Genomic DNA, 14,718 nt, shown 5'->3' on the forward strand with positions numbered 1-14,718 from the left:
GGCAAGAAATCTCTTAATGTAGATTTTATTATGGTTATTCACAGTACTTAGGCTACAGTATGCATGTAAACATGCTGACTGCTGGTACTGTATCTTAGCCTTGTCATCTTTTCAAGCTACAGTGATTGATTATTACTGATTTTTAAATCAAGTAATCAAAAGTGTGATTGGAAATTACTTCAAATGCAGATAATGCATCAAACTAATATTAGGCATGTTGGGGTCATCATCAGTTTGTGAAACTTGTGATATTTTGATTTTGCAATCCATCATGGGGAAACAAGCAAACATATGAGCACTGTAGGGGAGAAGTGGTACAATTGTAACATCGGCACAATTGTAACACCCATATTTTTTCTAAATGTACGCATGCACCTGTGACGTCATCACGCACACACACGTATATGCCTGTCATCTTAGTCCCTTAAAAAATCAGCGGGATCCGAGCTGTCATCTTTGAGATATCGATAGAAATCGAGAGAAAATCTGCTTTTATGCAAGGTAAGTGAAAATATATAACCGGTTTTTCTAATAACTTTCCCCCCTTACCAGTTAAAAAACTGACAACTATTATTTTTGTAGAATAACCCCCTGATGGTCTGTTAGCATAATCTTCCTGGCTTGTGCACACTAGTGAGTTTAGCTTTTGAACAAGAAAGTGGGGGTGGCATTTACGGTACAGTTGTAACAGATTGTTATCTCTAAGGCTTGCTGCTTGAAAGCCTTTAGGAAGTCAGGTGATGTAGTACAAAGAGTGACACGTAAAAAGGAGGTCAGGGTGGGTGGGTGAGTGGATGGATGGATGGATCAAATACAGGAGTTTCACCCAGGAGACCATGTGAAACCAAAAGTCTACATTTATTTATTATTTTGACCCAGACCATGATCGCGCAGTCTGCTCCCTCCCAAAGAACGCGCATGGGCATAATCTTCATCCAATCACTATTCAGGTGGAATTTTCCATGCCCTTTCTTGCTTTAAAGTATGTCAGGAGTAATTATACATTCAGAAATAATGTGAAGAAATGGGAAGTTGTTTTTTGCTCACATTCAAACAAGTTCCTACTGCATTTATGCGCACTGTTACAACTGACCCGCATTGTTCCGCATCGTCAGTGCACTTGTAACACGGCGCACCGTTTAATTTTATATAATTATGTGGTGTCTGTTTACTCAATGATTTATCTTGCACTTGCAGACATTTCCGCCATACTACACGTGAAATATTTTGCCTGTAAATGAGTAAAAACAAAAAAGTGTTACAATTGTCCCACTTCTATATTCCTTTGGAACGTGTGTTCCAGGGTTTTCCGTGCACCAGTATAAATGTAGATGAAGAATGCAGGATTAAAACAAACTTCATCCAACTGGTGCTGCTGGAAAAACACTTTTGCTGTTTTTATATGTGGAAGCAGGCTTTGTGTGGGTTAACGCATGCAATCTCCCACTGTCAACTTGTCCTGCTTCGTCTTCTTTCTCCTCCTGCTGCACTTCTTGTCTTTTTATTTTTCTTTCTATTCTTTGCTCCTGCCGCTCACAGTCTCCATCTCCCCTCTGCTTCTCTCAGGTCCGCAAATTTGTGTCCAAGGACAGCGCAGGCCTGCGCGTGCGTAGTCACCCCTCCCTGCAGAGTGAACAGATAGGCATAGTGCATGTCAATGGCACCATCACTTTCATTGACGAGGTAATTGACTCTAGACCAGGCAGAATATAAATTATGTTATAAGCTGAAGCACTATCCACTCTTATTCTATTTCCTTGTCTCTTCTTCTTTAAATCAATAAGGATAGAAACAAGCATCGTAATCCATTTTTTTGTTGTCTAGATTAATAGTTTTAAGTAGTTTAAGTCCTCTTTGATGGCTTCAATGTATCATGTGTTATTACCTCTCTAAATAATGATAACTACTTTCTTTTAAAGCTTATACATTTGTTGCTCTTACTTTATTTTGCTTCATACCTTGCAAGGCACTCTGAGGCTACATGAAAGGCTTGAATGCCTGAACAAAATTTGCAAAATTGTAGCACTCAAAGCATTTACTTAAAGGTGGGGTATGCGATTCTAATTCAATACACGTCTTTGTCAGATCTCTCCTTGCGGTCCGCTAGCTGTCCGTTCTGTGTGCGCGCTGAAAATAGATCCGGTGTTTGTACACAGCCCTGGCTCTGTAAATGGGACATAATGGGACAAAGTGGCTCTGACAGAGCCACACAACACTATTCCAGCCATGATTTGTGTGTCAGGTAACGTTAAATTACGTGCCCATGGACATTCAGCTTACTTTCTAGTTTGCGAAGATATGCTGCTGTTGTGATGTTAGCTATAGTAGCAGGAGAGTTGTGAGTATCGCTGTCTGGAGCTGGTGTGCTGGCTCTGGGAAACCATCTCGTCCTCTCTGGCTGTTAGCTTCGCAGCAGCAACTGTAGGGACAGTTTGCTAACCCACAACCTAGCTAACAGTAGTTACATTACCTGCTGTGCTGCTCTATATCATGGTATTTGTCATAGTATTAGATTTCTCTAGAATCGCATACCCCACCTTTTTAATGATTGTACTGTAATGCAACACATATTTAGTATAATTGCCAGTCCTGCACAATATCTGCACTCCCACCCTTTGGTAACTAGACACTAGTGACATTTCCTATATGTCCTACCTGCACCCTGCTGTAGCCTCAATTTACTGTCCTCTAATTTGACTTGAGACTTTCTTGCAGCCTCAGAAGTGTTGTGTGTGTGAGGGTGCTGCCCATCCTGTTTCCATAGTAACAGGACGGCATGGCTCTGCTCTGCTCTGTTGCTTGTTTTCCTTTAGATCCACAATGATGATGGTGTGTGGCTCAGGCTCAATGATGAAACAGTAAAGAAGTATGTTACCAGCATGAATGGGTACACTGAAGCCTGGTGCCTCTCTTTTAACCAGCACCTGGGCAGGAGCCTACTGGTCCCAGCCGACGTAAGTAGAAGAAGGCCTGCTGAGCAGTCTGTCAGTTTAATAGTGACCGAGACTCCTGCGCTGTTCATTTGGGGAAAAGCTCAGAGATCATCTTTGTTGTTTAACAATAATGGTTTTTCAAGGACTCTAGTGTTTGGCACCCACTCCCCAAATGTACTCAAAGCATGGTAAATTGAGAACTTCATCAGAGTATAACTGTTGGGGTGTTCTCTTGCATGAAACATCTATTTGAGCAACACTATGAAACTTTCACTAACACACTGTGCAAAGGAACAGCAGCTGGGAGCGTGCATGCATTGACTCATGTATGAAAGCAAAAAGTTTACCATAACGTGACCATCATGTGTTTAGTTGGACGCAACAGTTGTAAATACTCACATGCCTAGGTAGTATATGTTTTAGTGCATTGACACGAACCCCAATGCAGGAATTGAGAGACAAGGAAAAAGGTAGTAAAGGAGCAATTTCATCCTGTGGTGAAGTTGGTTAGTCTGCACTGTTCAGTCTTCTTTTCCTCATTGCCTCTCACTCACACTTGCACACCACAGCATGTGATGGTAAGGGTTTCTCTCATATTTTGCTCCATGCCACAAAAACCGCCATAATATACAACAGAATCAAATAAAGAATGTGACTAGGTATAATTTAAGACATGAATATTGCAGTAACAGGGAAAGTGTCTGAAAAATGAAATGTAAATATCCAGGTGGTTTTCTGTCATGAAGCAATCACTGGTCCACAAAAAGCTTCAGTGGGAAATTGTACCTCTACTGCTCTACAATTCCACCTTTGCATTGGGTTGCTTTAGGTGCTAGGAGGCTTCCATGTAAGGTCTGAACAGCATGACACACTACATCATCCAAGTGGGGAATTTTTTTGGAAGTTTCTTCTTTATATGTGTTTTATTTGGTCATGGATTTGGAAATAATGACCCTGTGGTGTTTTGGAGTGAACTTTCAATTCTTTTTCTGCCCCTGCAACAGTTTTTTTTGTTAAAATTTTTTTTATGCATTTGATCCTACACTTGTTGTAAAGTGTTCAAACATTTGACAGGCTTTGCCTTTGCAGTTCCTCATGGCCCTTTTTATCAGTGCTCCATGATTTCACTAACTATCTGACACCAGTCAGATACTGTCCTCTCTTCTTCACCTTCTCAAATAACCGCTGATGCTGGAAATTCCGGGAGCCAAGCCAAAAAAAATTTTTTTCTTCCAAAAAAATACATAAACGTCTTCCCCCATCCTGTTTTCTTTCCTCTCTTGAGTCGTCTACTGTTTCTTGACTGTCTCACGATCTGTTGCTCAGAATGTTTTTAACGCTAGCCAAGGAGTCAGGGATATCGGCTTTTTGTCGTGGACTCCCTTAACTATATTCCCGCCACAGGTGAGTTGTATGAAAGAGGGATATATAGCTTGACTGCCCCATAGCTTATCATCTATCTGTTATTCAACTTGTCCTCTTGAACCCCTTGTGACTTTGTAGTCTTCTTACAGTGTTACAATAAGGCATAAGAGGTCGAACCACAGTTGCATGGTTGTCTGTTTTGTTTTATTTTGACCACACAGTGACGATACAGTATGTCAGTGGCTACTGTCCCATAGACTCCTGCAGTGATTAGATTTGGGATTTTATTTTTAAGTAATTACTGTTCAAGCTTGTATGTTGCATGGGGTTGAAGATATTAACGTCCAGTCTGTTGCATGAGGTCTTGTTTGAAAGGCTTGCCATATATAGTCCTGTATCCTTGTGTGCCATAGCATGCCACCCTTTAGACTGTATTAAAATAAGTGAACATTGTACTTAATTTGGGTAGGTCCATTGTCTATTGATCATTTAACTGCATCACTACAATGTTGAATGGAATGTATCTGCTGCGAGTACTTGGATCTTCAATTATATTGAAACTTTTTAAGTGTATGTACAGTACATGCATTTTTAATATCTGGGGAGAAATGCAGTTTTGGAATATCACTTACTGCTGTTGAGGATGGAAGTTATCCATCATTTATCCATGTCATGTGATACTGTATTGTCAAATACATCTGAGCATGACACAGCCTCTAAAAGTAGTTTCAAGGAATAGTTTGACATTTTGGGAAATGCTTCATATTTAATATACAGATATGAGAGTGGTATCAATCTCGGCAAGAAAGCAAATGATTCTCAAACTGTCTATTGCTTTAAGGCTTTGAAGACAACACAGCACATGCCCAGATGCTTTTGATTTATAACTGCTCGATATGAGAAATGAACCAGGGTCCAGCTTTGAGAAAGGCCTAATCTTAAAGCTGGAGTGCGGAACGTTTGTCTCCCTCTTCTGGCAGTCAGAGTAATTACGCAAACACAAAAATTCAGAGAAATTACCACAGTTCCAAGACAATAATCCATTATTTAGGTAAAGTAAATGTAATAGCTAAATAGCCTACTCCAAATATTTTACTAACCTGTCCAAGAGCAGTAAGGCAACATCTATGTCTGCCCTCATGCCCTTCTCTCAGCACTCTGATGAGGAAAAGCTAAAGCTACACCAATGGTTATGCGTGTTTGTCCTCACTGTCGATCGCTTTCTTTTTTTGACTGTAATCCTTCCTCTGAACACCGAGTTTTTTTTTTTTAGGCAACATCTGACACTTTTAGACACTTCCTAGGTTTCACTCCTAGTAGTAGCTGTTGCCTACTTCGTCGCTATGGTTGCTCCAGAGCCATGTATAGAGAGAGCTGCGTCATCTCCGTTCAGTATCAATTCACGTGGCTTTATTGGCGTGACTGCATACAATACAACATTGCCAAAGCATATTAACACAAACTATACAACCATAATAAACAAACAAACAATTCTCAAACATAAACATTCTCTTCAATGGACGTTTTTCTTTTTACTGCAATGGCGGATCGCGGAGTTCTCCACATGACTCTGGGTTCCACTCTGGCAAACCAAACCAAATCAAACCAAAACCAAACCAATAATTGCTCGTTGGCTTAAAACACGTCGTTACCAGTGCGCCAGTGTGGGAATGTTGCCACAGATATTAGATTTAAAAACTCCTTATTCTGCTAAATACAGTAAGATTTACCTGGCAGTGATAGGCTTAATCAGCATTGTGTGAACTTGTTTGGCAAGGGCTGAAATGTAACGGACGTTCATTTATATGTAAAAGTCCCGCACTCTAGCTTTAATATGAAGATAAGGGTAATTTCATCAAATTTTTGTATTTTCAGTAGGTTGTCAAAGCATACATACTCTTTTACAATAACTCCCTGTTACACTGCTAACAGTTGGTCTTCACCATAATATTTCAGGACTTAGTAGTCTGAACCTTGTCCTGGTCTTTTTCATTTTTGCAGCCTGTTGTTGTATTACTGTACTTTTGCTCTAATCCATGCTCTTACCTCTTGCAGGAGGTCAGGGGCCAATCGGAGGAGAACGTAAAGGAGGTGAGCAGCTGCCCTTCCCATGAGGCCCCCATTCGGGCGCAGAACAGGGCAGGGCAGGGCGGCGGCCCGGGGCTTTATAAGGTAGTGAAGACCGGCCCCTCTGGTCACAACATCAGAAGCTGCCCAAACCTTAGGGGTATCCCCATTGGAATGTTAGTACTTGGCAACAAGGTCAAGGCCATAGGCGAGGTACGCACTCACCCCAAATAATGCAATGTGTTTTTTGTGGCTAGAGTTGAATAAATCAGTCTGTTTAGATCACGTAATGTAATATAGCTAATGTTACTAGATTTTGGCCTTAATTATCAGAAATTAGAGTTCCCTCTTTTTCCTAAACTGAATTGATTTTGAATGTAAAGGATGTAATCTCTCTTTCTAAGGGGAATACATCAGGTGCTTCTGGGTGTGGGTGTGTGTTCTATATCTTTCCACTCGTTGAGGTCTTACCAACTCCTGTGGCTGCAACATTTTCGCGTGCTTCCTGACTTACTAATTTCAGTTTGTCTATAAATCCTTTGCAGTTTCAGGGTGTCATATTCAGCTGCCTTGAGATTTCTCAGTGGATGTCTGATCACAAAATGCTGGAGCCTTTCTGTGCCTTGACTGTATCTTTCTTGCACTTTTAACAATCCTGTTAATAACTTGGTACTTTGCACTTTCTAAATTGTCTTTGGCCTGGTGATGAGTGGAGCCTCCCCTCTTTTGGATATGACCTGTCATTGGCGGCTGTGGTGTGTCATGCTGTTCAATAGTTTCCTCTCTGAGTCTGTACTGGAATGCCCTGTCTGGAACTGAGAGGTGCAGCCTGCACATACTAATACTTTCGTCTATGTCTGTTTTTCCAAAATGATAATATTTCAGGGAATTGAGAAAAAACAACCTCATGCATTTACCTTTCAATAAGCTACCCCTTTTTTAGAGTAAGTTTTTTTTATTTTAGCTACATCAGTTTTGTCCCGCAGTGTCTGCTGATACACAAAATCAAATTCATGTGATCTACTGCTGTGGATTTTGTATGTGTCAATCAGATGAATTGAATATTTGCATGTTAGTGATCTACTGTAGTAGAGTTTGTGTCATGGTTTTGTCTGTGCATTAATAACATGGTTGGACTGGGGTTGATATGGAAAATGGCTGACTGTTTATTTTATAGATGAGGTTTGACAGAGTGTGCGAATGTGCTGTGTGTGTATGTGACAAGTGTTCGTGTGTGTGAGTATGGATAAAGAGTGTTGTTTGTGTATCAGGTGGTCAACTCAGAGGGGACCTGGGTACAGCTGGATAAGAACAGTGTAGTGGAGTTCTGTGAGAGTGATGAAGGAGAGGCCTGGTCATTGGCCAGAGACCGCGGTGGAAATCAGTACCTTCGCCACGATGATGGTAAGCCACACTCAATGGGGAACATTTTTGAACCTCAAAATGTGATAAATTGTAAGATAACATAATATAATATGCTCTTATAGAACAAGCACTGCTTGAGCACGGGGCCCAGACCCCACCACCCAGCCCTTTCTCTGTGCAGGCCTTCAACAGAGCCACAGCTTCAAATGGAGCGCAGGGCTTTGACTATGGCATCTCCAACAACAAAGGTGAGGTTAACTTGGAGTGGAGTTTTAAGAGACGAAATTTCAATAACATATCCTTAATCTGCATATCAGTTTGCTTTCAACATCCACTGCTGTTCATTTCTGTTTAAAATTTTGAGTCCTCAGGCTTTAGTCAAAGATTTTGAGTGATGTTTTACCATTACTGACATATACCTCACCTCTAACTTCACTCTGCACTCTTGTCTTAATTATTCCCTGCTTTATTTTAAGATACACTCTATCTCACTTCTCACCTTGCTTTGGACTAAGACTTTTCTCCTAAGTTGTTTGATATAGTACCCCATTTTAGTTGTAGAAATGGGTCCATGTGATGAGGCTAGTTAGAACACTTTTTGGGCAACACATTTTCTTTCGTCTTTGGTTTTGCAGTTATATCACAATAGGAAGTCCAATTTCTTTCTTTGAAAACAAGAGGGAATTAAAAATCACTTGTCCTCCACAATTTATAGAAATGCATCCACTTGGTATATGTGATCCAGTATGGGTCAGTCAGTCTCTTTAAAATCACAGATGCCATCAGTCACTGATCTGTCATCTCTTTTTATTTATGCTTGCTTTTTATTGTGTCTACTGTTGTTATTTCATGCCTAACATTTCTGGAATGTCAGGCATATGGCTATGTCTGTGTGCATGGGCCAGTCAATGTGCTTCCATTCATTTGGACTACTTTGGGGTCCATTTAGTTGGGTACTGTGGGCTAGCCCATCACCGAAAATTGGCCCTGAACACATGTCTTTGATTTCACCCTTTACCCTTTGTTGCCTTAATTTAGTCTTAGAAAACATTTGATCATTTACATAATCATTGTTTTCTTAAAAATATGGTTGGATACTGACAACATCACCTGAATGAACTCATCAATTCTACTACACTATCAAAGATTGGCTGGCCCCAAATCTGTCTGTGTATCTTTCTGCCTGATTATCATGCTGACGCTGTGTCAATTGTCTTTCAAACGGCTTACCTCTTCCTCACTGCTTGAAAAAGGAGGCTGACCTGTTGAGACACTTAGCCATGCTGATCAGAGAACCATGGTTATTCAGATAATACAAAGTTATCTCTCTTTGTATAACAGTACTTACGGTTACTGTAGAATAAAGGCTCCAATTTCACGTGTCATTTCAAGTGTCAGAATAAAAGCCAGATGCAATTTTACGCTTAGCCACATATATGTGTCTTTTTTACGCAGATCACAAATCTGATTGCCTCTAACTGTCTTTTACTGCGCTAAATGCAAATCTGTGCAGGCCTTACTCCAGTCCAGAGGGTGATGGAAATGCACCTGAATCTGTTTGCTACACAGAATGCTAACATGCTATTAAGCCTTCTGTATGACTGCAAATGTTTCTGTTGCTTTAATATGACAAGTAGTAAGATGAAATTTCAGTGTCACTTTGGCCGGCATTAACACATGCAAGCCCCTATAAGTGGTTACTTGCACAGACCGCTCCTTGATGTAGCTACACTTGGGAGAAGCAAAGACTATTTTTGTAACATGGAGAGATGGATGCATTTATACCTTTTCAACATTTGTTCTTTTCAACATCGCCTCCAGAGGTGGTTTGAGCAATCGGATAGCAAGCTGTCTCAAATGCTTCTTGGTTGCATTTACCCTTGACTTTTTTGACCAATCTGCCCCAGAATGCATGAAATGGCAAAGGGGTAAATGGAATAAGCTCCACTTTATACCATTTCAGAGATGAGCTGTCTTTTGAGTGTAGATCCCGCACTCAATACAGAATAAGTCAAAAATAGTGCTGTGACATTTAATTTTGAAAGCTCATAAATGTTTGTGGGCCAGCACATGAATCCTGAATAGGAACCCCTCTAAACAGCGAACTACCACAAGCATGTTGAATGTTTGTGCAAGCCCTTAGGAGGCTGCAGGCCTTTGCAACTCTAGGTCAAGGTGATAGCCCCTGCTGAACCATCGAATGGAAGGTTTGAATCACTAGCCACCTGTGTGATGGATCCATTATGCTGTGAGGCAGCATTATAAATGGATCACCTTCAGACTGGTCAGCTTGATGTGTCAGCCTGTGGCAAAGCTCTTCGAGCAAATTGGAGAGCAACCTCATTGACAGGTCTCTCAGACTTCAATATTCAGCCATGGTGGTTGATTTCACCACCTCTGCTTCACCTCAGCAGCCTCCCATTTCTGGCTCCAACAATTGATGAAATGGCAACGGATGTAAACTCCAGACTTCAGAATGTTTCTTCAGAAGCCTACATTGCAGACTCTATGTTAAAATGTTCTAGAGTCTGTGCTCCAAAATGACATAATGACTGGGTTTTTTATCTGGTTGACAACCAATCAGTTGTGTCAAGAGAGTGGGAGACTTTTGAATGATGACCGATGCAGTGTCAGCTCAATATACAGTATATGGAGAAAGGTCCAATTTCTCCCAGCACATGTTTTTGGAACTTCTATATAGTACACAACAGCTTTTTTTTTTAAAATTAATATGGACCCCTTTCTGTCCCTCCCTCAATACATCCTTTCCACAATTAGAGTTGCGAAATGGGAGGAGCTGCTGCTTCTGGAGAACCCTGTTTGAAAGTTTTCTGGTATAAATATCATCAATGCTCTGCAACATAGAAACACAAGAGTTTCCTGAATAATGTAACAATAGTATAAGTTTATGTTAAAGTCCAACTGAATTTAAATAGATTTTTTTTTGTCTGCTACAGCGTACATATCATATAAATCACTTGTCCAGTATTCTCCTTTGTGGAGAAAAAAAAAACAGAAACCAAATTTATGTTTTATATTTTTTGGTTTCATAAGTGCGCCCCTAGTTTTGCCTTAATTCGATGGAATACCGTTTGTTCCGGTATTCGTCTACGTAGATACAGCCAATCAAATCTTGCATAAAGCAGTATCGTCAGCATTCTATCATAGGCAGAGCAGACGATCACATGGATCCAGACAGCAGCCTGGTACACAACCACATTAGCTTACAAACATGAACACACGTCTTGTCCTGCACAATAGCTTGTTGAACGAGCGACCAAACAAACATTCACTGGGAAAAAGTGCACTGCTAATGTCAGTTTACAGGCTAGATAGCTGATTAGCTGCTCAGCTGCAGCACATTAAACATCATGTAAACGTACCTGCAAATGTCACTTCGGTCCAGTTAGACGCTGGCGTGGTCCTTACTCTTCCATACTACTAACAACACGCTGTCTGCCCATGACATGTAGCTACAGAGCAAGGTTGTTTACTTCGTCTCTCGTTCATTGCGGTGTAACACCGGCACTCTGGCAGCCTGCCAGCTGCTGTCAATCAAACACAGACATCGCCCCTCCAGCTGGCTGAGATGAAAAGGAGCATTTCTGATATTTCCCCAAATACCTTTTTCCTTTTTAATAATAAAAATCTATTAACAACACATTAAAACACATTACTTGCATACATTTTTACTACAGAAAGGGATGACTAAATGTGATTTCAGTTGGACTTTAAGGCCATCAGACTAAATTATTTCAACAGAGTTTCTGTAAACTCTTGTTTTTTCCTGTCAGTTCAGTATGATGATTGACTGCAAATAGTACATGTCAGCTGACATTGCTCTGGGGAGGAAGCCAGTCAGAGGTGCAAATCAGAGCTGTAGCAAACAAACCACCACTATACAATAGCTGCTGGATTTATCTAACATTGACACAGAATCTAAAAGTAATCTTATTTTAACAGCATAATGTATTGACAGTTTTTTTCACAAATTGTAGTCTTTTGCTTGAATTTTTTACAGAATTCTAAGCTTGATGATTCGATGTTTCTTACCAAATGTTTCTTGGGAGTTGAAGTTCACTTCTCTCCTTATGTTCCTCATCGGCTTGACCCTTTCGACTTTTTAATCATACAGTAGGACCAAGTGATTCCTGACCCAGTTGCTCACCTTTTTGATGCCCATTCAAGCCTTGAAAGTGCTCCTTCTGCCAATCTTCTAGAAATGTCTAATCCGGAAAGCGAATAGGACTTATACTTCTTGGACCCTGGAAGCGCAAAGTAGCTCCTCCCATTTCGCACATCTGTTGCGTTGTGGGAGATGACTGAATGGCTGATAGAAAATAAACTCTGAATGATCCTCACCCCCTTTGGAAACCTCAAACCATAGCATAAGCTGTAGTTTTTCCCCATCCTCTGTCTTCATGTTTACAGGTGACCGGTTGAGTGCCATACTGAATTCCATTCAGTCTGGGCCCTTCCTCTCAGCAGCTCCCTCCTCCTCCGTATTTGAGCAAGCCGCCCAACCTCCCTCCTCCTCCTCCCCTGTCCACAGCCCATTTGTGTTTGGACAATCCCCCTCCCAACTGTCTCAGCCACAACCACAGCTTCTGAGTAAGTCTGTCCTGCTTTCTGACAGCGCTTGCTTGCACAGGTGTTGATCCTATTCCTCCCAGCTTTGTATTTTCCTGATTTGTTCTCTATTCATTCTATTTTTTTTGTATTTTCTGGGGAGGGCAGAGTGACACATAACAGTGCAGTTATGTTCTACAGTGGAGAAATATCCTTAACAAGCCAACATGTCTATTATTCAGTGTTTAAATCTTGTTTCTAAAAAACAAATCAGGTGACACTGCCTTCAAAAATAGCATTGACAGGCATTTTCACTTGTTTTTGAAAACAAGATTTCAAACAAAATACTAGACTAAACATCTTGTTAAAAGGTATATTTTTGCCATGCACTGAAGTAATAGCCTGAGTTGCTTATTTTTCTGCTTGCTCTTGTTAAGTCAGCTTTTTCTTCTTTTCCTCATCATCTTCATTTCTGCTTTAACTTCAGATCTGCATTTTTCATCCCTTATTAACAACTTGTTTTATGTTCTACCTCAACCAGCCCAGGGCTTCATTGCAGATGTGAACAACAGTAGTCTAAATAGTTGTTTGTTTTTAGTCTACAATAATCTCCTAGAAATTTCAGCCTGGTCATTAAGTAACAATATTACATATAACACATACTAATAGTTTGTGCTTTCACATCACAAATCAAATACAAAATACCACAATTTAAAAGATGATCTTAGAACAGGATCCAAAATATCTGTTTATCTGTTTGTAACTTTTTCAGCCTGTAAAGCTCTCTTTCTCCATGTCGGTCTTTTCTTATGTATTGCTACTTTCTCTCTACTTGTAATCTTTTTTTTTTTTTTTTACCTGGTTGTCTATTTCATACGGAGCCCGGGAGGTGTCTCGGAGGAAAACAAAACAAATTTGTGTGCATAAATAAATAATTTGCGCTCCCAATTCAGCTTCACTTTTTAACTTATCACCTTCATGCCATCAGTCTTGTCGTTCATGTACCATTCACACTCACTATGGATCACTTGGATTTAATATGGTTTTATTTTGATCTTGGACTGAGATATGTGGTTATACTTCGGAATTTGCTACTAAAAACAATGTTGTGTTATCTTTGAGATCCCTTAAACTTATTTTACAAGGTAACGTATTGTTTTGCCGTAAAAACTTGGATTCTATTGAGGATGTTCTGTACTTGGTTCTAGAGCGCTGTTGTTGTTTTCTTTGTTGTCTTCTTCAAACTTCCAGTTGACTGAACACGACACGCCAAAGGTGTTTGCTGCTTTCTACGTGAGGGGAGGAGGCAAAATATATATGATATTAAATTTAGAGCAAAACTTATTAAATAGTGTAGACAAATTAGTTTTTTTCCCCCATGACACCTCCAGGGCTCTGTAATTTTTCTTCTCCTCCTTTATATAAATATTTCTCTGTTTGTGTCTTATCAGTTTCTCTACCTATCTGTTGATCTTCCCATCACTTTAATGTGTTGTCCTTTTGACTCTTTGTTTCACCTTCTTGACTTGACCCCATTGCCTCTTTGTGCTTTCTTTCTTTCTCTCTGTGGTGGCCCCCTTGCATTCCATGCCTTGTTTGTTTTCTGCTGTAGATGGTTCATCACGCAGCCTTGCTTCTCGCGAGCGTGTGCACAAAAGCAGTGTGTCCGTGGCTGGGCATGGTACTGCTCTCTCATCTCTTGCTCTAAGGCAAAAGGGTGGGTAATCACAGCATGCATGCCTCCCTCAGACCGAACAGAGGGTGGGTAGGAACTCAAGAAAAAACTGTCTGTTCTGTGATGAACAAAGAGTTTTGTGTGTTAGCTTGTGAAAAACATTTTGGGCATCTTGTGTTAGTGCCAACCTTAAAAACTGTGGCCCTAAAGTAGGACATGGCTAAGAACAATATTATAATAAAGAGGAAAAAAACAAAGTTGCATAATAAACACATAGGAGTTTTTATTTTAAAGTTCCGTTTAAAAATATGTGGACCTTAAATGCTGTTGACTCCAAGGCTAATGGCTATTAAAAGTTTCCACTCCTAAGTTAACACTAAGGCTAGATCCAGTATTAGTAGGAGAAGTCCCAGGACTGGGCTGGAATCCATCTTTCATCAGCTCTTCCATGGTCCACTAGCTATCTTCATCCATCTCAGAGTTTGTCTGGTATAGTAATATACAGTCAAAGATGTGGGTGGGAGAAACACCCAGCTAGTAAAGTAAAAGTCATCAAAGTTTGTTTTTAAGAAAATATACCATTCACTGTTGTCATTTGCTTTACAAGGTATAACATCTTTCACCTTTGGGACTTGAATTGTCTGTCTTTTTGCCTTTCATTTCATGTTACCTTATATTTTCAACACTACATTGTTTTTCACTCAGGTCTTGAGTGTTGTGCCTAGAGTTAAATAGTTACAATCT

General features: G+C 40.2%; 1 protein-coding gene across 20 annotated transcripts in view; it reads left to right on the plus strand.

The window, feature by feature from the left end:
* Positions 1-14,718, plus strand: part of mycbp2 (MYC binding protein 2) — a 65,906-nt gene that overhangs the window by 37,205 nt on the left and 13,983 nt on the right. For 5 of the 20 annotated variants that reach the window (XM_044217575.1, XM_044217577.1, XM_044217580.1 and 2 more), the window contains 8 exons: positions 1,567-1,683; positions 2,814-2,954; positions 4,260-4,337; positions 6,354-6,578; positions 7,637-7,769; positions 7,853-7,978; positions 12,162-12,341; positions 13,912-14,016. In XM_044217575.1, the coding sequence (XP_044073510.1) occupies positions 1,567-1,683; positions 2,814-2,954; positions 4,260-4,337; positions 6,354-6,578; positions 7,637-7,769; positions 7,853-7,978; positions 12,162-12,341; positions 13,912-14,016 (1,105 nt within the window). The remainder of the gene's footprint in view (positions 1-1,566; positions 1,684-2,813; positions 2,955-4,259; positions 4,338-6,353; positions 6,579-7,636; positions 7,770-7,852; positions 7,979-12,161; positions 12,342-13,911; positions 14,017-14,718) is intronic. The other 15 variants (XM_044217590.1, XM_044217593.1, XM_044217581.1 and 12 more) reach the window with 14 other exon arrangements.

This window comes from Siniperca chuatsi, linkage group LG12 (genome assembly GCF_020085105.1).
Source record: "Siniperca chuatsi isolate FFG_IHB_CAS linkage group LG12, ASM2008510v1, whole genome shotgun sequence".
In the NCBI taxonomy this organism is placed as follows: domain Eukaryota; kingdom Metazoa; phylum Chordata; class Actinopteri; order Centrarchiformes; family Sinipercidae; genus Siniperca; species Siniperca chuatsi.